We start from the raw sequence: 24566 nt of genomic DNA, 5'->3' as shown, positions 1-24566 counted from the left end.
GAGTTTTATGGACCCCAGTTCGGTTACAGAAGTTAGATAGTTCCAGATCTAATAGATGTTGGCATTGTGGTTTAGAAGTTGGAACATTGGATCATTTGATATTTTTCTGTCCCTATATAAATGCCTTTTGGAAACTAATTTGGCCCCAAATTAATTCACTGTTAGAAAATCATGTGGCCCTTTCATATGACACTATATCCTCCGCCCGACGCCGTGCAAGCAGGAGGACTCAGCTCTCTCTTAGAGCCCCTGCCTCTCCAGCCACCGGGGATCGCCGACGCAGCCCGACTTTTGAGTCGGATTTTTCTTCTTCAGCCCTTGAGGGCCACCGAAAGCCTCTCCCCGCAGCGACTTCCTAGGCAGAGGAAGGAGGAAGTTTCTGCCATCTTGTCCCTCCTTCCTCCGCCCGACGCCGTGCAAGCAGGAGGACTCTGCTCTCCCTTAGAGCCCCTGCCGCTCCAGCAACCGCGGATCACCGAACGCAGACCGACTTCTGAGTCGGACTTTTTCTTCAGCCCTTGAGGGCCACCGAAAGCCTCCCCCACCCAGCGACTTCCCAGGCAGAGGAAGGAGGAAGTTTCTGCCATCTTGTCCCTCCTTCCTCCGCCCGACGCCGTGCAAGCAGGAGGACTCAGCTCTCTCTTAGAGCCCCTGCCTCTCCAGCCACCGGGGATCGCCGACGCAGCCCGACTTTTGAGTCGGATTTTTCTTCTTCAGCCCTTGAGGGCCACCGAAAGCCTCTCCCCGCAGCGACTTCCTAGGCAGAGGAAGGAGGAAGTTTCTGCCATCTTGTCCCTCCTTCCTCCGCCCGACGCCGTGCAAGCAGGAGGACTCTGCTCTCCCTTAGAGCCCCTGCCGCTCCAGCAACCGCGGATCACCGAACGCAGACCGACTTCTGAGTCGGACTTTTTCTTCAGCCCTTGAGGGCCACCGAAAGCCTCCCCCACCCGGCGACTTCCCAGGCAGAGGAAGGAGGAAGTTTCTGCCATCTTGTCCCTCCTTCCTCCGCCCGACGCCGTGCAAGCAGGAGGACTCAGCTCTCTCTTAGAGCCCCTGCCTCTCCAGCCACCGGGGATCGCCGACGCAGCCCGACTTTTGAGTCGGATTTTTCTTCTTCAGCCCTTGAGGGCCACCGAAAGCCTCTCCCCGCAGCGACTTCCTAGGCAGAGGAAGGAGGAAGTTTCTGCCATCTTGTCCCTCCTTCCTCCGCCCGACGCCGTGCAAGCAGGAGGACTCTGCTCTCCCTTAGAGCCCCTGCCGCTCCAGCAACCGCGGATCACCGAACGCAGACCGACTTCTGAGTCGGACTTTTTCTTCAGCCCTTGAGGGCCACCGAAAGCCTCCCCCACCCAGCGACTTCCCAGGCAGAGGAAGGAGGAAGTTTCTGCCATCTTGTCCCTCCTTCCTCCGCCCGACGCCGTGCAAGCAGGAGGACTCTGCTCTCCCTTAGAGCCCCTGCCGCTCCAGCAACCGCGGATCACCGAACGCAGACCGACTTCTGAGTCGGACTTTTTCTTCAGCCCTTGAGGGCCACCGAAAGCCTCCCCCACCCAGCGACTTCCCAGGCAGAGGAAGGAGGAAGTTTCTGCCATCTTGTCCCTCCTTCCTCCGCCCGACGCCGTGCAAGCAGGAGGACTCTGCTCTCCCTTAGAGCCCCTGCCGCTCCAGCAACCGCGGATCACCGAACGCAGACCGACTTCTGAGTCGGACTTTTTCTTCAGCCCTTGAGGGCCACCGAAAGCCTCCCCCACCCAGCGACTTCCCAGGCAGAGGAAGGAGGAAGTTTCTGCCATCTTGTCCCTCCTTCCTCCGCCCGACGCCGTGCAAGCAGGAGGACTCTGCTCTCCCTTAGAGCCCCTGCCGCTCCAGCAACCGCGGATCACCGAACGCAGACCGACTTCTGAGTCGGACTTTTTCTTCAGCCCTTGAGGGCCACCGAAAGCCTCCCCCACCCAGCGACTTCCCAGGCAGAGGAAGGAGGAAGTTTCTGCCATCTTGTCCCTCCTTCCTCCGCCCGACGCCGTGCAAGCAGGAGGACTCTGCTCTCCCTTAGAGCCCTTGCCGCTCCAGCAACCGCGGATCACCGAACGCAGACCGACTTCTGAGTCGGACTTTTTCTTCAGCCCTTGAGGGCCACCGAAAGCCTCCCCCACCCAGCGACTTCCCAGGCAGAGGAAGGAGGAAGTTTCTGCCATCTTGTCCCTCCTTCCTCCGCCCGACGCCGTGCAAGCAGGAGGACTCTGCTCTCCCTTAGAGCCCCTGCCGCTCCAGCAACCGCGGATCACCGAACGCAGACCGACTTCTGAGTCGGACTTTTTCTTCAGCCCTTGAGGGCCACCGAAAGCCTCCCCCACCCAGCGACTTCCCAGGCAGAGGAAGGAGGAAGTTTCTGCCATCTTGTCCCTCCTTCCTCCGCCCGACGCCGTGCAAGCAGGAGGACTCTGCTCTCCCTTAGAGCCCCTGCCGCTCCAGCAACCGCGGATCACCGAACGCAGACCGACTTCTGAGTCGGACTTTTTCTTCAGCCCTTGAGGGCCACCGAAAGCCTCCCCCACCCAGCGACTTCCCAGGCAGAGGAAGGAGGAAGTTTCTGCCATCTTGTCCCTCCTTCCTCCGCCCGACGCCGTGCAAGCAGGAGGACTCTGCTCTCCCTTAGAGCCCCTGCCGCTCCAGCAACCGCGGATCACCGAACGCAGACCGACTTCTGAGTCGGACTTTTTCTTCAGCCCTTGAGGGCGACCGAAAGCCTCCCCCACCCAGCGACTTCCTAGGCAGAGGAAGGAGGAGGTCTCTGCCATCTTGTCCCTCCTTCCTCCGTCTGACGCCGTGCAAACAGGAGGACTCTGCTCTCTATTAGAGCCCCTGCCTCTCAAACCACCTCTCCAGCGAATTCTGAACACAACCCATACATCCACTCTCACAACCAACTCAAATAACTACCAAACCGCAATCCTCACAAATTTAAAAAAAAAAAAAAAAAAAAATGGCACTGCGTACACACAACCTCATTCTTGCCCTCATACTAATTGCCACATTTATAGCAAAATGGAAAACCACAGGCTACCAAATACAAACCATCCCTATCCTAACAACAACACACAGACCTGTTCAACATACCAGAAAACTGCATACCACTAGAACACTAACTCCATGCCCACTATCCAGCCAAGCCAGCATCCCCACCATCTGGGGAAAAAGACCCCCACCAAAACCTAACTCAAACACACAAAAATACCAAACCTCACCAAGAACTATCATCAATACAACCACTACACCAACCACAAAATACACTACAATTGCTTGCGCATATATGAACATCAGATCCGTAAGCCCAAAGGCAGAATTAATCAAAGATTGGCTGACCAAAGACAATCTAGGCTGTCTCTTCCTAACCGAAACATGGCTCACCTCTGAGTCAGATCCAAGCATCACAGAATTCTGCCCCAAAGGATATAAACTTGAAGTAGTATGTCGAGAAAACAGAAGAGGAGGAGGTCTAGCAATCATAACAAAAAACAATCTCAACATCGACGTACTAACCAAGCACTCCACCCCTTATCTTGATCTGCTAGCCTGCCAAATATCTGACAAATCACTCAATGGAAATCTGAACTGTCTTATTTGCTACATTACACCAGGTAAATGGAATACTTCAAAACAAGAACTTGAAGAATTCATCTTCCAGAACTCACTCTCCTCCACACATAACTTGATCCTCGGAGACTTAAATCTCCACTTAGAAGATCAATCATCCAAACAAACAACAGATATACTCTCATACCTCAACACTTTATCCTATCAAATTCTCAACCCAGAACCCACACACGAAAAAGGTCATCAACTTGATATAGCAGCTTACTCATCTCCAAATCAAAACACACAAAACATCTACATCTCAAACGGGTCCTGGCACCCTACTCTATGGTCAGACCATTTCAAATATTCATTCACTATCAATTGGGCTCAAAATAACAACAAACCCACCCCAAAGAAAACACTCATCAAATTCAGACCGAAAATCGAACCTCACACATTCTGGAACACAGTCGACCCCGAAATCGACCCCAACAACCCCAAAGAATTCATAAACAGCTGGAGGACCCTCAGTGAATCCACACTAAACGAACTTGCTCCAATAAAAAACAAAAACAAAATAGACAGACCATCTAATAAATGGTTCGACAACGAACTTCTACAACTAAAAAGAAAATGCAGACAATTAGAAAGGTCATGGAAAAAACAAAAACACAACAACATCAAAGATGAATGGAAAATCCTAATCAAACAATACAATACCAAACTGAAGGAAAAACGAAAAAACTACTACTCCAAACTCATCAGCACAGAAAAACCAGACACAAGAATACTTTTTGACATCTTAAGAAATCTCACCGATACCAAACCATTTCTCGCCACCCAAGGAAACCAAACCCCCACAGCCACCCAATTAGCGGATCACTTCAAACGCAAAATCATCACAACCAGATCCACATTCAACAATTCAAGAATCAACATAGAAGAAATACGAATTAATCCCAAAACAGATGAAGCAATCCCAGCAGACAGGATATGGACAAACTTCCCAAAGATACAATGGTCAGACTTGAACAGGCTTTACAAAAAATACAGCAAATCCTCATGTGACTTGAACAACTGTCCCTCATACTTACTAGCAACAGCTTCCACCAAATTTAAAGCTAGCCTCACACTATGGCTTCAAACAACACTAAGTGAAGGTCATTTCCCACCGGAATTAGGAGAAATCATAATTACACCTATCCTAAAAGATCCCAAAGGTCCTATAGATAATCCTGCAAACTATAGACCAATCGCTTCAATCCCTCTATACATTAAAATAACAGAAGGCCTTGTCGCACAACACCTCTCCAACTACCTTGAAGACCATCACATACTACATCCATCACAATCTGGATTCAGATCCAACCACAGCACAGAAACTCTATTGGTATCACTATTAGACATTGCCCGACAACACCTCAGCAAAGGAAACAAGCTGCTTCTCATTCAACTCGATCTCTCTGCGGCATTCGACCTAGTTGACCATCACACACTACTCCAGATATTAGACGCAATAGGAATTTCAGGTAATGTTCACAAATGGTTCCAAAGCTTCCTCAAAACACGAACATACAAAGTCAAATCAAAAGAGCACATATCCGACCCATGGTCAAACCCATGTGGAGTACCACAAGGATCACCATTATCACCCATATTATTTAACCTCTTCATAGCATCCCTAGGCATAACCCTAGACGCCCTAAACACAGTATCATTCAGCTACGCAGATGATATAACTATCCTCCTCCCCTTTAATATTCAAGACCCCTTATCCACAAACTACCTGAAAATGATAATGGAAACGGTAGAAAAATGGATGTCAAGTCATAAACTAAAACTGAACTCGGAAAAAACTAAATTCCTACTACTGGAAAGGGAAAAAAAACCTTCTCTCACAGAACTAGAAGTAAACACAATCAAGTACCCAATGCAAAGCACACTCAAAATCCTGGGAATCCTACTAGACAGAAATTGCACAATGCAGTCTCAAATCCACAAAATCATCCAAAGAGCATTCTTCACAATACGTAACCTAAGAAAAATAAGAAAATTCTTCAACAAAGATCAATACAAGATATTAGTACAATCCCTAGTACTGAGTATTGTAGACTACTGTAACAGCCTATACCTATCATGCCCAAATTACATGATAAAACAATTACAGACAGTTCAGAACACAGCCCTCAGAATCATCTACTCACTAGGCAAATACGACCACATCACCAAAGCATACTTAGACTCACACTGGCTACCAATAAAAGCAAGATCTCAGTTCAAATTCTACTGTCTACTATACAAGGTAATACATGGAACAGCACCCAGCTCCTAAACAACAGACTACACCGTAACCTCTCACACAGATCAAGGAGAACCCAGAGCCTATTCACTCACCCCCCTCTCAAAGGAACACGACGAAAGAAACTATATGACAGCCTTTTAGCGACACAGGCAGCAAAGATCGATACTACCATCACCAATCTACTGACCAAATCAATAGACATTAAAGCATTCCGAAAAGAAATCAAAACTCATCTCTTCAAAAAACACTTCCCATCATCATAACCTCACAAAAGTTTAAGATAATGCTCTCATGACTACCCAAACACCACCACCAGCAACACCCGAATCCGAACAGTATTATCTCTACTCGTCTAAACAACAGAATCCGGACAATATTATCTCTATTCGTCTAAACAACCTATCACTATCTACTATCTACTACCAATTTATCCTGGAAAAGTCCAGAACAACAATTGTAACTTAACGCATTCTTGTTTATATGTACTGCAATGCTACTGGAAATGTCCAGTCTTCTAACATGTAATCCGCTTAGAACCGCAAGGCACAAGCGGAATAGAAATCACTTATGTAATGTAATGTAATGTAATGGTACTTCAATGAGATTTAAAAGCCAAATTTCAGCTAATAATAATAAACTTTTATTAATTTTAACAGGGGTTGCCATTCAGCAGATTACAGGGAATTGGAAAGATTATACTAAATTAAATTATACTTTTTGGTGGAATTCAGTGTGCCATAATTATAAGATGGAAAGGGTATTGGCTCTACAACAAGGTAATTATAATAAGTTTAAAAAGATTTGGGGCCATTGGCGACATATGACTGTTCTATATGGTTCAGGAAAAGCATACAAAATCAAGATACAAAATAAAAGGATGCACCACCCAGAAATCGAACTCAACCCCTCTTATGTGGTGAGGATGCACAAAGAACCACATTTTCTATGTGGACAAAAAGACCTCAATATAAACGCTTGCTCGGTTAAGTTACCATACGAGCTGGTCATAAAAACCTCCATGCTACAAAACACACTCAGGTGACGCTTTTAACTTATTCAAACATGTCAGTTATATTAAATGTTAAACTTGTCTTTGAGTAATCTGGACAATGAATATCAATCAGAGTCAATACTAAGGAACGTTGAGGCAAATGTTTAAATGGCAGCACTTTAAAAGGTGAAAAAAAATGTTGATTCTTTTACATAACCTGAACCTGTTTCCTCACAGACTCAGGGATTGTAACATAAATGCTCTCCACTTCTTTTATGGTCAGTCTTTGCTATAATTCACATATTATTCAACAAAGGTTTTGACTTTCCTTAGCTAAACTACCAGGAGCCTCCTCTCCTGAACAGTCTCTCTCTCCTAAGTCCACAATTTCCCAGGTCTATTACATTACATTACATTAGTGATTTCTATTCCGCTTGTGCCTTGAGGTTCTAAGCGGATTACAAATTAGTAGTCTGGACATTTCCAGGAGCGTTACAAAGCAAAGAGTAAGTATATATTAGGTTACTGTGATGAATAATAATACATTCGGGATACAGTAGTGAGTTGTACAATGTTGAAGGTGTTGCTGTGGTGGTGGTGGTGGTATTCATGAGAGTATATTCTAGTGCAGGGGTCTGCAACCTTTAAGACATAAAGAGCCACTTGGACCCGTTTTCGAAAAGAAAAAAAAACTTGGAGCCGCAAAACCATTATAAAACAAATCTAACACTGCATATATTGTTTCTTATCTTAATGCTATATACAGGATCACTAAATTGAAAATAAAATCATTTTTCCTACCTTTGCTATTTGGTGATTTCATGAGTCTCTGGTTGCACTTTCTTCTTCTGACTGTGCATCCAATCTTTCTTCCTTTCTTTCAGCCTCCTGTATGTTTCCTCTCCTCCAGACCTCATTCTCTCCCCCAACTTTTTCTTTCTGTCTCCCTGTTCCCCCTTCTTTCTGTCTCCGTGCCGTCCCCCAAGCCACTCGGTTTGCTGCCACCGCAATCGGGGAACAGCCCCCAGCCACCGCCGTCCCAAGCTTTCCCTGCAGAAGTGTTGCGCTGACCAGCATTCCGCTCCCTGACGTCAATTCTGACGTAGGAGAGGAAGTTCCGGGCCAACAAGGCATTTCTCCTCATTCCATCCAGCCTGAGCCCCATCTCTCCTTGATCCAGCATTTCCCTTCTGTGTCTGTCAGAATTACCATTCCACCTATTTTCCAGCATCACCCTTCTTTGTGTCCATCTCACCTATATCCCTATCTCACCACTTTTTCAGAATCTTCATTTGTCTCTGTCCTTATCTTTACCCCATGTTCACCATTTGCCCTTTCAATGTCTTTATCTCCCCCCCACACACTTTTTCAGCATTACTTCTATGTCTCTATTTCACCTCCTCTTCATGTCCCCTCTGTATCTCTATCCTTATTCAGTAGGTCCTGCTTACCCTTTCTCTTCTTTGTGTCACTATCTCCATTTTCAGCTTTCCCCCCCTTTTCCTTTGTTACTGCACCCTGTAGCTAGAATCTTTCCACCCTCCCTCCACTCCGGCCCAGCCCAGTATGAAATATTTCATTTTGTTTCCTCCCCTCTCTCTTTCTCTCTCTCTTCTCCTCCCTCACCCACGAGTCCTGCATCTGGCCCTCTCCCTTCTACCTGCACCTGGCAACACCCCCCTGCTCCGCGGCTCTCTTCAGCAACTCATCAGCAGCGGTGATCAAGACAAGCTGCTGACATCGAGGCCTTCCCTCTACGAGTCCCGCCTTTGTGGAAAAAGGAAGTTGAAACAAGCGGGACTCGCAGAGGGTAGGCCCCGACGTCAGAAGCTGCTGCTGAGTTGCCGAAGAGAGCCGCGGAGCAGGGGATGTGGCCGGAAGCAGGTAGAAGGGAGAGGGAGATAGGAAGGCTGTAGATCTCCGGAGCATGACACCGACCCCGGCCAGGATGATTTCTTTTTCAGGCACCTTACAAGTCCAGCGTCGCGGGGGAAATAGCCATGCTGAGCAGTGAGCTCAGCACTACACAGATGAAAGCCTTGCTTGCTGATTGGTCCGGCGGCACGGCGGGGCGGGGCCGCCGGACCAATCAGCAAGCAAGGCTTTCATCTGTGTATGTGCTGAGCTCACTGCTCAGCATGGCTATTTCCCGCCGCGACGCCGGACTTAATCTGCATGCCTGCGTGACACACTACCGGAGCCGCAGCAAAGGTGGAAAAGAGCCGCATGCGGCTCTGGAGCCGCAGGTTGCCGACCCCCGTTCTAGTGCTATAGTCTATCAACCCTTAACTAGGGAAGTTTCTTGTGGAAGCCTCTTCCTGAGCAGGACCTCCTTTTTCACAGGGACCTCTCTGAATGATTCTACTTTGTGGCATATAAACGCCTGACTCAGGAGGGTTGCCTTGTTAAGCTGGCTTAGCACTGAGCTATAGAGCCCAGTGCATTCTGGGACATGTAGTCTGCTCAGTCTTGGGATAGCGGCCTCTGCTGTCTGGAGGCAGAATGGTAGCATTAATGAAAGAGAATTCCTTACTCTTTCACACCAAGCTACTCTGGGTTCACACTGTCCAACATGCTATCCCTAACTCGCTATCTCTGCCATCCAGAACCATCCTCAAAGTACACAAATCAACTAAAGTACTAGGTGTCATGCTAGATCCCACACTTTCATATACGCCACCAATCTCCAACCTCTGGAAGAAGACACTCTACAGCAGTGGTTCCCAACCCTATCCTGGAGGACCACCAGGCCAATCGGGTTTTCAGGCTAGTCCTAATGAATATGCATGAGAGAGATTTGCATAGAATGGAAGTGACAGGCATGCAAATCTGCTCCATACATATTCATTAGGGCTAGCATGAAAACCCGATTGGCCTGGTGGTCCTCCAGGGTTGGGAACCACTGCTCTACAACAAGAAGCGACAGATTAATCAGACCTTTGTATGATGAATGTCATTTTGCTGTTATGGTAAAAATGCTCATTTTATCCCAGCTTGACTATGCTAGAGGATGACACGGGGACGGGATCCCATGGCAAACTGCAGTAAGTCCGTAGGAACAGGAAAAATTGTTGCTGGTTTACCACAGGAATGGGAGAAAGGCCTTTTACCAAGTTTATTTGTCACTTGATATACCATTTATCACGGTTTACAACAGTATATAATATGCTTAAAAAATAAAAACATACAATGTCATTTAATAGAAAAAAATTAAAAATTTGAGAAAAGAACCGACTTGAACAGAGGTGAGGAAGGAGAGATGGAAAGGATAAGAAAGGGGGGAGAGAGCACAGTAGGGAGCGGCAAACAAAAAGCACAGTTACTTACACTAACAGGTGTTATCCAGGGACAGCAGGCAGATATTCTTAACGCATGGGTGACGTCACCGACGGAGCCCCGGTACGGACCTTTTTAACTAGAAAGTTCTAGTTGGCCGCACCGCGCATGCGCGAGTGCCTTCCCGCCCGACGGAGGAGAGTGTGGTCCCCAGTTAAGATAAGCCAGCTAAGAAGCCAACCCGGGGAGGAGGGTGGGACGTAAGAATATCTGCCTGCTGTCTCTGGATAACACCTGTTACGGTAAGTAATTGTGCTTTATCCCAGGACAAGCAGGCAGCATATTCTTAACGCATGGGTGACCTCCAAGCTAACAGAAAGGGAGGAGGGATGGTTGGCCATTAGGAAAATAAATTTTGTAATACAGATTGGCCGAAGTGTCCATCCCGTCTGGAGAAGGCATCCAGACAGTAGTGAGTAGTGAACGTGTGAACTGAGGACCAAGTGGCAGCCTTGCAGATTTCCTCGATGGGCGTGGAACGGAGGAAAGCCACAGAAGCAGCCATAGCTCTGACCCTGTGGGCCGTGACAGCACCTTCCAGTGAGAGACCGGCCCGAGCATAACAGAACGCAATACAGGCAGCAAGCCAGTTGGAAAGCGTCCGTTTAGAGACAGGACGACCTAGACGGTTAGGATCGAAGGTCAGAAAGAGCTGATGGGACGAGCAGTGAGCCCTGGTACGGTCAAGGTAGTATGCAAGGGCACGCTTACAATCCAGCGTGTGCAACGCCTGTTCCCCAGGATGAGAATGAGGTTTAGGGAAAAAGACAGGCAACACAATGGACTGGTTAAGGTGAAAAGCCGAGACCACCTTGGGAAGGAATTTAGGATGGGTACGCAGAACCACCTTGTCATGGTGAAAAACAGTGAACGGTGGATCGGCGACCAGTGCATGCATCTCACTAACCCTCCTGGCAGAGGTGATGGCAATGAGGAAAAGCACCTTCCATGTTAGAAGTTTGAGCGAAGTTGTGGCAAGAGGCTCAAAAGGGGGTTTCATGAGGGCTGATAAAACCACATTCAGGTCCCAGACGACAGGAGGAGGCTTCAGAGGTGGTTTGACATTGAAGAGGCCTCTCATGAACCGGGAAACCAGTGGATGAGCCGTGAGAGGTTTTCCGAGGATAGGCTCATGAAACGCAGTGATGGCACTGAGGTGGACTCTGATTGAGGTGGACTTGAGGCCAGCGTCGGACAGAGAGAGCAAATAGTCCAGTACAGTTTCCACCGCTAATGAGGTGGGATCGTGATGATGCAGTAGACACCAAGAGGAGAACCTGGTCCACTTCTGATGCTAACATTGGAGGGTGGCCGGTTTCCTGGAGGCATCCAAAATGCGACAGACAGGCTGAGACAGATTCTCTGGAGAGGTCAGCCCGAGAGAAACCAAGCTGTCAGGTGGAGCGAAGACAGATTGGGATGCAGTAGAGACTGACGTTGCTGCGTAGAGTAGGAAACACAGGAAGAGGAATGGGCTCCCTGGAGCTGAGCTGAAGCAGGAGGGAGAACCAGTGTTGGCGAGGCCACCGAGGAGCGATGAGAATCATGGTGGCCCTGTCCCTGCGGAGTTTGGATAACATCCGCAACATCAGAGGTAGTGGAGGAAAGGCATAGAGGAACCGATCCGTCCAGTCGAGCAGGAATGCATCTGGGGTCAGACGATGAGGAGAGAAGAGTCTGGAACAGAACAGGGGCAGCTGATGGTTGTGAGGCGCTGTCCACCTGCGGAGTGCCCCAGTGAGCAAAAATGGAGTGGAGTGTTGAAGGGTCCAGAGTCCACTCGTGAGGTTGAAGGATGCGGCTGAGATAGTCGGCCAGGGAGTTCTGTTCGCCCTGGATATAGACAGCCTTGAGGAAGAGATTGTGGGCCGTGGCCCAGGTCCAGATGCTGAGAGCCTCCTGACAAAGGAGGCGAGATCCGGTGCCGCCTTGCTTGTTTATGTAGTACCTGGCGACTTGATTGTCTGTTCACAGGAGAAGAACCTGAGGGCAGAGAAGGTGCTGGAAGGCCTTGAGAGCATAGAACATGGCTCTGAGTTCCAGGAAATTGATGTGATGTTGACGCTCCTGAGGGGTCCAGAGTCCCTGGGTGCGTAGATCTCCCAGGTGAGCTCCCCACGCATAGGGGGAGGCATCCGTGGTTATGATCATGGAGTGAGGGGGTAGATGAAAGAGTAGACCCCTGGAAAGATTTGAGGAGTTCAACCACCATTGAAGAGATTGCTGAAGAGACGATGTCACAGAGATGGGATGAGAAAGAAGATCCGTGGTCTGTGACCATTGGTTGGCAAAAGTCCATTGAGGTGTCTTGAGGTGGAGTCGCGCCAGAGGAAGCACATGGACTGTCGAGGCCATGTGGCCCAGGAGGACCATCATCTGTCGGGCAGGAATGGAGTGATGAAGGAGCACCTGACGACAGAGGTGGAGCAGAGTCCGTTGACGGTCGGAGGGGAGAAACGCCCTCATCAGTGTGGTGTCGAGAACTGCTCCAATGAACTGAAGTCGCTGTGTGGGAAGCAGATGCGACTTGGGGTAGTTGATCTCGAACCCCAGGAGATGGAGGAAAGAGATGGTGTGATGAGTGGCTTGTAGCACAAGTGGAGACGTAGGTGCTTTCACCAACCAATCGTCCAAGTAGGGGAACACCTGGAGGTTGTGAGACCTGAGGAAGGCCGCCACCACAATAAGGCACTTGGTGAACACCCTGGGCGATGAAGCGAGGCCAAAAGGTAGCACTTTGTACTGATAGTGACGGTGCTGTATCTGAAACCGTAGGTAGCGACGTGAAGTCGGATTGATTGGGATGTGAGTGTAGGCCTCCTTGAGGTCCAGGGAACATAGCCAGTCGTGTTGAGAGAGAAGAGGGTAAAGCTTGGCAAGGGAGAGCATTCTGAACTTCTCCTTGACCAGACACTTGTTGAGGTCCCTGAGATCGAGGATGGGACGAAGGTCTCCTGTCTTCTTGGGAACCAGGAAGTAGCGGGAGTAGAATCCCTGACCCCTTTGGTCCGGAGGCACCTCTTCGATGGCATTGAGAAGAAGGAGGGATTGGACCTCCCTCAGGAGGAGGGGGGTTTGGGAGGAGTGAGAAGTAGACTCTACTGGAGGGTTGTCTGGTGGAAGAGTCTGGAAGTTGAGAGAGTAGCCGTGACGGATGATGTTGAGGACCCATTGGTCTGATGTGATGACCTCCCAACGGCTGAGGAAGAGTTGGAGGCGACCTCCGATAGGCTGAGGAAGAGGCAATGATGGTGGGAGACTGGCAATGCCCTGGAGGAAAAAGTCAAAAGGGCTGAGAAGGTTTTGACGGAGGAAGAGTCTTGGCAGGTTGGTGAGACTGTGAGCGAGCCTGAGTTTGATGCTGTTGACGAGGTCGGCGAGGCTGCTGTTGAGGCGGGATGAGAGGTCTGGCCGAGAACCTGCGTTGGTAGGAAGACTGCTGTTTGTAGGGGCGAGCAGGCGGGGTCTTCTTTTTAGGCTTCACCAGGGTGTCCCACCTGGTCTCGTGAGCCGAGAATTTTTGGGTTGTTGAGTCTAGGGACTCCCCGAAGAGTTCATCACCAAGACAAGGTGCATTAGCCAGGCGGTCTTGGTGGTTAATGTCGAGGTCAGAAACTCTCAACCAGGCCAGACGCCGCATGGCAACAGCCATGGCAGACGCTCGAGAGGTCAGCTCAAACGAGTCATAAATGGAGCGCACCATGAATTTCCGGAGTTGGAGCAGACTGGAAATTTGTTGTTGAAAAAGAGGCACCTTACGCTCAGGGATGTATTTTTGTAAGGCGGAGAGTTGTTGCACCAGATGCTTCATGTAGAAGGAGAAGTAAAAGGTATAATTATTTGCCCTGTTGGCCAGCATTGCATTCTGGAAAAGGCGCTTGCCAAACTTATCCATAGTTTTTCCCTCTCTGCCAGGAAGGGTGGAGGCATAGACACTGGAGCCCTGAGTTTTCTTTAAGGTGGACTCCACCAGGAGAGATTCATGGGGCAATTGAGGCTTGTCAAACCCTGGGATGGGAATGACCCGATACAAGCTATCCAATTTGCGAGGGGCCCCCGGGACAGTGAGGGGGTTCTCCCAGTTCTTATAAAAAGTTTCCCGTAGGATGTCATGTACAGGTAACTTGAGGAATTCCTTAGGAGGTTGGTCAAAGTCTAAGGCATCGAGAAAGGCCTGTGACTTTTTAGAGTCGGACTCTAAGGGAATGGAAAGAGCAGCAGACATCTCCCTAAGGAATTTGGAGAACGAGGACTGTTCAGGTTTTGAGACGGTATCAGTCACTGAAGGTTCCTCGTCCGTAGAGGAAGCATCTTCCTCGGTACCGTGTGGGATTCTTCCCATAAGTCTGGGTCCCTGATGTCGGGGTGCGCACGGCGGGACATCGGTGTGGAGGGCTCGGCATGGCGGGTTTTGGAGAGAGACTTGCCAGAGCGGACCGAGGCGGTACCGGGTGAGGAAGACCGGTGCCGTACCTGGTACCGAGGAGGATCGGCCTCAGAGCGGGTCTGTACTGGAGGTTGGGAAAGATGTGGCTCAGCCAAGAGGACCGGCATGGAAGTGTTGAGCGGTACCGAGGGGGTCGACACCGATGGATCGGTGCGAGGTTCGGACCGGTCCCGTACCGGAAGGTGCGGTGCCAGCAACACCGGCAACAGTTGTTGCAGCTGTTGTTGCAGCTGCTCCTGTAACTGTGTTTGGAGTATGGCCGCGATGCGGTCGTCCAGGGGAGGCACCGGTACCGCTTTTTTCTTCTTCGGTACCATAGGTGCCGCTCTACGCTCCGGCGATGAGGAGGCCGATGACGAGGCACTCACCGATATCGGAGCGGAGCGTTTGCGGGGTCGATGCGGTGCCGGGGTCGCAACCGTAGCAGGAGGGCGCTCAAGGGAAGTGGAAGGCTTCTTAGCCGGCTTACCTGGGGCCAGCGACCCCGAAGAAGGATCCGGTGGAGTCGAAGTAGTCGGTGTCGACTTTTGCGGTGCCGTCGACGTCGCGGCAGATTCCATGGCAGATCCGGTACCGAATAAAATATTTTGCTGGATCTGCCGATTTTTTAAGGTGCGCTTTTTAAGTGTAGCACAGCGGGTGCAGGTGTCCGCCCGATGCTCTGGACCCAAGCACTGCAGGCACCAATTGTGCGGGTCGGTAAGAGAGAACGGGCGTGCACACCGCTGGCACTTCTTAAAGCCCGGTTGAGGGGGCATGAAGGGAAACACGGCCTCCGCAAAATCAAAGTCGGAGGCCTGTATGGTGGCAACAGGCCCCGCCGGGGCCGGCCTGAAAAATAAAGAAAATCCGACGATTTTTTTTTTTGAAAATAAAAGGGAAAGTAACCCGAAGGGAAAAAAGAGAAAAACAACGAAAAATTACGCGAGCGGGAAGGCAGGAATTGATTTTTCAATGGCCGTTGAAAACACATGCGTCTTCTTCGCTCCGCGGAAACGAAGAAACTGGGGACCACGCTCTCCTCCGTCGGGCGGGAAGGCACTCGCGCATGCGCGGTGCGGCCAACTAGAACTTTCTAGTTAAAAAGGTCCGTATCGGGGCTCCGTCGGTGACGTCAGCCCTGCGTTAAGAATATGCTGCCTGCTTGTCCTGGGATAATAATTGCACCAAGGTCAGACTCGGGTACAGTGATAGCGTTAGCGGCAGAGGTAAGACCCCCACAGAACAGCATCTCCTCCGCGGCTCCCCTCACATCTACATTATCTGAACCAGCCAGCTGCCATAAGATGAAAATCTTCCAGGGTGCGTTTCGAGGCCTTCCTTCTGACGATGAGCCCCTTCTTGATTTAACTTCCGGTTTCGCGAAATGGGAAGTTACATCAAGGAGGGACTCGTCAGAAAGAAGGTCTTGGGAACAGGCTTCTGAAAAGTTTTCATCGTGGTGCAGTTTTACCTGAAGGAGCCAGTTGCCCTTCACTTTAGCTCCAGCTGTAGAGCCAGCCAACACCCCCCCCCTCTGGTACAGCGATAGTGGCAGCGGCAACCCCCCTCCACCACAGGGTGTAAGTAACATCAAGGAGGGGCTCGACAGCAAAAGGAAGGTCTCAAAACAGGCCTCTGAAGATTTTTCATTGTAGTGCAGCTGGCTCCCCATCTTCCCTTACGTCGGCGTAAGGGAAGATGGGGAGGAAATGCTAACCTGGGTGGGGGGGGGGGGCTATTGCCACTGCTATCATGTACCTGTTGTGGTGGTGGTGGGGTTTTTGGAATCATGTGAGAGTGCTGGCTGGCTCCAGAGCTGGAGCTGAAGTAAAGGGCAGCTCGCTCCTTCAGGTAAAATTGCGCCATGATGGACTGATATGGGCTGGGGGAAGAGAAATTTTGGACCCATGGGGGGGGGGGGGCTAAGGCTGGAGGGAAGTTACAGATAAACAGAAAGGAACCTGGATCTTTCCTCTCCTCCACCTCTCCAGAACTAAGACTGTGTGGCCCATAGGTTAAACCTTCACTTACAGTCCAAGTGACTGATCCTCATCCCCAGCAGTTCCCCTACAGAAGGTGTTTACCCCAGTCCCTCTTATTACTGCACTCACCTGAGCAGCTGCCTTTCCCAGATTCTCTTTCCTCTGATTCAGGCTCACCCCTGATGTATGGCTCTTCCCCTCGTTCGATGTAGGATATAATTTTAGGGGTGAAGGTCGGAGAACCTGTTGCTGGAGTAAAAAAATTTGCATTAAGTTTCTTAAAAATTTTATACTTCAGGAAAACCTACAGTTACCAGACATCTGTGAAAACCCAGACATGTCCTCTTTTTCGAGGACGTCCAGGTCTGTTTTTTGAAGATGAGGGAGTCTGTCACCCCTGACTGCCACTGCTCTTCCCTGGGCTAGCAGCTGTAATCGTATCTTCGTACAGCTGGCAGTAGCAGCAAGGTGAGCTTGCTACTGCTGATCTGCCCCAGAAGCCATCTCTGTACAAGTCCCGCCTATGCGAGAACATGAAGTCGCTGCAGAAAGGTGGCTTCTGGGGCAGGCGGGCAGCAGCAAGCTCTCTTCGTTGCTGCTGCCGGCTGCCCAAAGATATGATTACAGCAGCCGGCCCAGGAAAGAAGTAAATAGGAGAGTCGGGAATGACAGACTCCCTCATCTTAAAAAAAAAAAAAAAACCCCAAAAAAACATCCTAGACAGTCCTCAAAAAAGTTGGGAGCTCGAAAGCAGAGAGGGAAGGGGGCTGGGGAAATGGAATAGAGCAGGGATCTCAAAGTCCCTCCTTGAGGGCCGCAATCCAGTCTGGTTTTCAGGATTTCCCCAATGAATAGAAACATAGAAATAGACGGCAGATAAGGGCCACGGCCTATCAAGTCTGCCCACTCTAATGACCCACCCTATTTATTTTTGCGGATAGATCCCACATGTCTATCCCATCTGGCCTTAAAATCTGGCACGCTGCTGGCCTCAATAACCTGGAGTGGAATATGCATTGAAAGCAGTGCATGCACATAGATCTCTTGCATATTCATTGGGGAAATCCTAAAAACTCAACTGGATTGCAGCCCCCAAGGAGGAACTCTGAGACCCCTGGAATAGAGGGACTCCTGAGAAACAGCATGAATGAAGAGAGGGAGGGAGGGAAATGGGCTGGAGAAACAGCATGAAGGGAGGGAGGGCTGTAGAAGCATTATGGAAAGGAGGTAGTGCTAGACAAAGGAGCATGGAGTAGGGTAGTGCTGGATGTGAGGGGAGAGACAGAAATAGGAGGAGAGGAGGTTGGAAATAGAGTGAAAGAGGAGGAGGGTTGGAAGAAGGGACAGAAAGAAAGAAGCGCTAAAAAGGTACAGAGGATGGCAAGAGGGACCAAGGAAATGGGTGGAGTGTGGGTGGAGTCACGTGTCCTCTTTTTTGTCTTCATAAACCCTCCTTACTCATCTTTATAGTCAAATTCTGACTCTAAATAATGAATTAGCACCCTCATTTCAATATATGCAAACTTCTTCATCCCTGGAATAAGGTAAAACAAACACACTGAGCATGCTCAGACTGATGGGAGCTTGGAAAAAGGGCAGGAAGCCAAAATCATTTTCCCACATCCCTCTCCAGAGAAAACTTTCCAGCAAAGAATTTCAGAGATTCTTTCTTTACAGTCTCAATTAGATTTGATCGTATAGCACCAGAGCACTTTGGATTTATTTGGCACCAGCACTGATACTGCTTTAGACTTGGGTCATTCCATGTCAAGTGATCAGATTCTTGGAAAGTGCACTGCATGACCATCACGGATTTTGATGAAACTTCATATGCAGAGTCCACCATGTCTCAAACGAACTTTGGTAAAGTTTTAGTTTTGCCTGTGGAATATTTGTGGAGATATAGCCATTTGCTGGCCTCTCAGTTTAGTCTTAATTGGCCCCAGCAGAGGCTCATTAGTTGCTCTCTGAGACTGACTCTTAGGCTGTCCTTTTGAATAAGTCCCCTCCCTCTGCAACAGGCTATTCTCCCACTCCTCTTCTACTCCCTGGGATTCTGTAGACTGATGTTTCAAAGGAAACAGAGACCCTGTTTGTCTATCAGAGTTCAACCTGCTGCAGTGATCAGCCCTTTTCAAGCTAAGGGAAGGATTTGGAGGAGATTTGACTGTCACACGCCTAGCCTTAAGGCTAGGGCTGTGACAATATAAAATAAACAAGTAAAATATAAATTAAACTAAAAGGTGATTTCTGTGCGCTAGTGCAGTTCAAGGTGGTGTGAGGCGTGCGCCGCAAATGGCCAAGTTTTATGGAGCATGGGCAGACCTGGAAGGTGGGAGGAGTCCAGTGGGCCGCCGCTTGGGGTTTTCAGATACTGCAATTTCCTAACTTTATTAGTGGCCTGATAGGAAGATTGTAAGGGATGCTGAGGGGGAAGGTCGGGATGTTTAAGATCTCCTGATCCACGGGACCCTCTGCTTTCTTCCAATCTTCATCTGATAATATTCCTACAGCTTAGCTCTTGTGGTTTAGCTGGAGGAGCAACAACCTTCCTTAAATTCCCACTATTGTTCTTGTTAGGTGCTTGAGTCCTAGCAACATGATAAATTGTGGATCTAAAAAGAAAATCTGTTTTGTGCTAGTCCGGAAAGGTCCTCCAGCGTCATCCTCATGGTCGTTCTCAACGTGTCCAGCCATCCGACTACTCGCCTGGTTCCTTCGATTTTCCCAAACACGATGTCCTTCTCCAGTGATCTCTCTCTTCTGGTGGTGTGACCAAAATAAGACAGTCGTAATTTCATCATTTGGGCTCCGAGTGACATCGCTGGTTTGATCTCTTCCAGAATCAATTTGTTAGTTTTTCTGGCAGTCCACGGCACGCTTAAAATCCTTCTCCAGCACCAAAGCTCTTGTTTCCACAGTGTCCAGATTTCGTGATCCGTAATTGACCACTGAGAAAATGAGTGTGTGGACAAGTCTGATCTTCGTTTGGAGTGTTAACTCATTGCTTTTGAATACTTTGTCATGAGCCTGCACTGAAGAGCAACCAAGTGCTATTCTGCAGAGTATTTCCTCCCTGCTAGTTGCTTTTTTGTTTACAAAAGAACCCAGGAGATTTCAGTCTCTTTTGAAAACTAATAGAATTAGCACATGCTAAATATTGAGTGTCATATTTTATGCCTAAGGGTCACGTGGCATTTAGTGGATGTTAAGATTTATTAAAAAGGCCTCTAAGTTACTAATACAATCCAACCCCCCCCAACTAATCCTCTAAACCCTCTCGTAATACACCTTTAACTTCTGTTGCAATACTCCAACATGGCAAACTGTGGCTCTCTACAGCCCACCCCCCTCTTCTAGTCATTGGCAATCCAGCCTGTGTATAGAAATCCACTGGGCAGTGCTGTTTCTTCTACTATCCAGATGTACGACTTATCCTGAAAGAGCTCTTGACCTATATTTCCCCCCTTGAACATTTATGATTTCAAAGTGTTTGACCATCTCCTATCTCTCCCAGCCTTCTGTTTAATAATTCTTGGAAGAAACCACACTGCAACATAAGAAGTTGCCTCCGCTGGGTCAGACCAGAGGTCCATCGCGCTCAGCAGCCCGCTTCCGTGGCGGCCCATCAGGTCCATGACCTGTAAAGTGATGCTTTTTCTGAAACCCTTCATTCCCATTTTTCCTTCTATCTATTACAGTGTTCTCCCCAGCACTTTTCAGCTGGGCGCTCCGTCCAGCAAATTTAGATGCCCGCCTGGCTGTCATCTGCCGAATCCTGCTGCCGCCACTGCTTAACGCGCAGCCTGAAGAGCCGCCGAAAAACTCCCGCTGAACTTTAAACAAAACAAAACCCAGCAAGCGACTCGAATCTGGCTTCCCTCCGAAACCGGAAGTTACGTCGGGGGGGGGGGGGGGGTAGGGAAGAGAAGTCGGCACGGACAGTGGTACCATTAGGGCCCCGGAGCATGCGGGAGATAGGCCAGCCACAGAGGGAAGCTTACTTGTTCTTGCTTTCTTCAGGCCTTTCTCGCTGCCGGGTCCTGTTTCCGCGAAGGCAGGACCCGGCAACTAGAAAGGCCCGAAGTAAGCAAGAGCAGCAAGTTGTAAGCCTTCCTCTGTCCCTGACCTTTGGGAGATAGGTCAGCAACGAAGGGAAACTTGCAACTTGCCTTTGTCTTTAGCGAATCTGCCGGGTGTGTGAGACGGGGGGGGGGGGGTGAATGAAAGGAGAAATGCTGCTGTATCCAATTAGAGGGGGAGGGGGAAGAGAAATGCTGCTGCTTCTGCTGTACCCAATTGGGGGGGGGGGTTAAGAGAAATGCTGCTGCTGTACCCAATGGGGGGAGGGGGAAGAGACATGCTGCTGCACCCAATTAGGGGGGAGGGTGAAGAGAAATGCTGCTTCTGCTGTATCCAATTGGGGGAGGGGGAGGAGAAATGCTGCACCCAACTGGGGAGAGAGGGAAGGAGGGAGAAGGAAGACCAGGAAAAGGAGGAAAGAGATGCAAAGACCATGGTAGGGAGGGAAAGGAGATACCAGTCCATGGAGTGGAAGAGAGAGATGTCGGGGGGGGGGGGGGGGGGGAAGCAGGGCCATATTAAAGGAAAGGCCCAGTAGGCACAGGCCTAGGGCCAAAATGGTCAGGGGGCCCGCCAGTGCTGTGCTTTGGGGCCTCATCCTTGCTGGATTCGCCAGCAGCCTCATCATCATCCCGGCACCCCCCCAACCCTATCCGACCCTCCTATCTCTCCCTCCTTCCCTCATCAGTGACGTGCCAGAGGGAATCACGGCCCTGAAGCAGCCTGCTTAGAGTAGAGCAGTGCTGTTTAGAGTCTCGTGATGGGAGGGAGAGATAGGAGGGTTGAGGGGGGGGGAGAGTAGCAGTCTGCCCTGGGTGCTCGGCCTGGCGTCATTAACTTCTTTGGCTAGCAACAGCATTTACAATTTACTGCTGTTGCCAGCTTCAGGCCTTCCTCTCTGCCGGGTCCTGCCTACTTCCTGTTTCCATGAAGGCAGGACCCGACAGAAGAAGGCCCGAAGCTGGCAACAGCAGCGAATTGTGAATGCTGCTGCTCAAAGAAGTTCATGACGCCAGGCCTTGGGTGACAGAAGGAGGAAAGAGAGCAGAGGGGGAGAGACTTGCTGCACCCAACTGGAGGGAGAAAGAAGATGAGGGAAGGAATGAAACGAGATGCCAAGGATTGGAGGGAAGGGAGGGAGGAAGAGATGCCAGGGCATGGAGAGAAGGAGGAAAGTATGCCAGACCAAGGGAAAAGAAAGGAGGAGATGTCAGAGCATGGAGGGGGAGGGAGAGATGGAAGAAAAGGAAAGGAGAGAGATGCCAGAGAATTAGGGAAGGGAAGATACCAGACTGTGGAGTGCAAAGGAAAGAAAAGAGAAGAGAGAGATGCCAGAGCTTAGGGGCGGAGTGGTGACAGAGAGAGAAAAATGGAGAGGTGGCAGAGCTGAAATCAATCATGTACAAAGGAGAAGAGAAGGGGCACAGGATAGACAGTTTATTGAAGGAGCATAAAAAGAGGGAAGATGCCGGACAGTGGATGGAAGGGGCTGATGCTGCATGGAAGACAGAGCAGACAGATGCTGGCTAGAAAGAAGAGTGAAGACAAGATGATTAAAGCAGACACGACAAAAGGTAGAAAATTTTTTTGTTGCTTTAGAATAAAATAGTAATTGTAGTTGTATTGAAAAAAACTTTTATATGCAGACAATAAGGTAATTTTTTATTGGACTCATTTTAATACATTTTTTTACTAACTTTTAGAGACCAAAACCCCGTTTCTCAGGTCAGGACAGTATAATGTAACAGCAGTATACTATATTGACCTGAAGAAGCAGGCTAGGGCCTCTGAAAGTTAACTGAAAAATTGATTAATCCAATAAAATGGTATATTATTATCAATTTTTGTTTTATTTCTATCTGTTAATTTGTAAAGTGGTGATTGTCAGTATTTTCAAATTTACATCTGCTATATTTATATTTTGCAGAGTATTAGGGAGCTATGTGTCATTGTTTATTATCTAAGAAATATGCTTTGTAGCCAAGTTAGCGTTTGCCTACAGTGAAACCAGAAGTTGTCTTCTTTGTCGCTTTTGCAATGTTGTGATTTCCACAATAAACTTTCCCTGAACCTCAGTTGTACTCAAGGTGGTCCTTTTCTCAGAGAACTTGGAGTGCTAATTAGAATTCATATTTGGTGTCTTATCTGAATGGTTAGGCCAAATCCCCTACTCCTCACAGAAGGGAGGATAATTTAAGGAGACAGAAGGAAAAAGGAATGACCTGGTTCAACACCAGCCAATTCCAGGGAAGGGTCAGATATTTTGGCCCCATCACAGGTGACCAGAGAATCAGGTCTCAATGTTTCTCTCTAGAGAATGTTGTAAATCCTTCAAAGAGCATACAGAAGTTTTATTCCAAAATGTATGGAAGAAGGAGAAATGAGGTTCTTACCTGCTAATTTTCTTTCTTTTATACTCTCCAGTCCGGTATAGCTTATTGATGGGTAATAGCGTGCCATGACCAGAGACAAAACTTTTTGGCTGTAATAGAAATAGCTGTACTTCCCTCTCATCCTCAGTCTGCCGAATAGCCAAGCAGAAATAAACATTGTAAAAAGACTCCGAACATGAGTAACAACTAACAAAGAACAATACTGTTGTAAGATGCATAGATAAAGTCCCTTCATCAAACGTCCCCACAGTTGCCAGCTACGCTAAAGCCGCTGTTCTTTGATCTCTCCAACCCTAGAAAAATACTAGAACCTACATTTAAAACACCCTCTTCATGTGAATCCCGTAAGAACAATGGACAGACAGATAGGGTGGGGGCTGTGCCAGTCTGGAGAGTCTAAAAGAAAGAAAATTTGTAGGCAAGAACCTAATTTCTACTTATGGGACATACCAAAACAGTACCCATCCTGGGTGAGACCTCCGGAGAGTCGCCACAAGAACACATTCACCGAACACCGCATCCCAATATGGGTGACTAAAATTACACCAGGTGTACACCTGGCTGGGCCTCCACGTGTGTGGATCGCCAGACTTGATGGACCAAAGGTCTGATCCGGAAATGGCAGTTCTTATGTGCCTGAACGTCCACACAGTAGTGTCACACAAAGGAATGCAGAGAAGGCCAAACCGTGGCTTTGGAGACAGAAGAGAAGACTCAGCCCAAGATGCTGCCCGACTCCAAGTGGAAAGAGCCTTGAGAAATTCCGGAACAGACTACTTCTGAAGAAGGTATGCAGAAGCGATAAACTCCTTGATCCAGCGTGCAGTGGTAGCCTTGGACGTGCCATCACCCTTACGAGGACTTGCTAAGAGAACAAAAAGATGATCTGACTTCCGGAACTCCTGGATGATCCGACTTCTGGAACTCCTGGGTCCGCTAACATAAGAGTGAAGGACCCGTTAGCCATCCAACTTGCACAACTGCCTCTGTTCCGAAGAGCCCTCCCGGCTACCCAAGACTGGGAGGACCACGAACTGGTTGACATGAAAAGGTGAGACCACCTTCGGCAGAAAGGAAGGACAACCCACTCCCAAAAAAACTCCAGGAAGGGAGGCCTACAAGAGAAAACCTGCAGCTCAGAAACGAGCCTCACAGAAGTAATGGCCACCAAAAAGACCACTTTAAGAGTATGGTCCTTCAACCCATTGGCTCAAAAGGAGGGTGCACGAGCACGACAGGACCAGATTGAGATCCCAAGAAAGAACCGAAGGCCGCACTGGAGGCCAAAACAATTTGGCCACCCTCAAAAGGCGAACCATATCCGGAATAGAAGTTAAGTTTCTACCCTGCAGCAATTCGCGAAAAGCAGACAAAACCGCAAACTGAAACCGGAGAGAAGACCAAGCCAGGCCCCTGCCCAAGCCATCCTGCAAAATCTCCAAGATGTTAGACAAAGAGGTGCAAAAGAAAACCA

At 49.0% G+C, this 24566-nt stretch overlaps 1 protein-coding gene across 6 annotated transcripts in view; it reads right to left on the bottom strand.

The window, feature by feature from the left end:
- LOC117354629 (zinc finger protein 184-like) overlaps window positions 1-24566 on the bottom strand; it is an 88885-nt gene that overhangs the window by 42769 nt on the left and 21550 nt on the right. For 5 of the 6 annotated variants that reach the window (XM_033932439.1, XM_033932444.1, XM_033932445.1 and 2 more), the window contains one exon: window positions 16746-16865. In XM_033932439.1, the coding sequence (XP_033788330.1) occupies window positions 16746-16865 (120 nt within the window). The remainder of the gene's footprint in view (window positions 1-16745; window positions 16866-24566) is intronic. The other variant, XM_033932440.1, reaches the window with a different exon arrangement.

The sequence above is a fragment of the Geotrypetes seraphini genome, chromosome 2 (genome assembly GCF_902459505.1).
Source record: "Geotrypetes seraphini chromosome 2, aGeoSer1.1, whole genome shotgun sequence".
In the NCBI taxonomy this organism is placed as follows: Eukaryota; Metazoa; Chordata; class Amphibia; order Gymnophiona; family Dermophiidae; genus Geotrypetes; species Geotrypetes seraphini.
The sequence above is the reverse complement of the archived record's forward strand: the minus strand, read 5'-3'. Positions and strand labels throughout refer to the sequence as shown.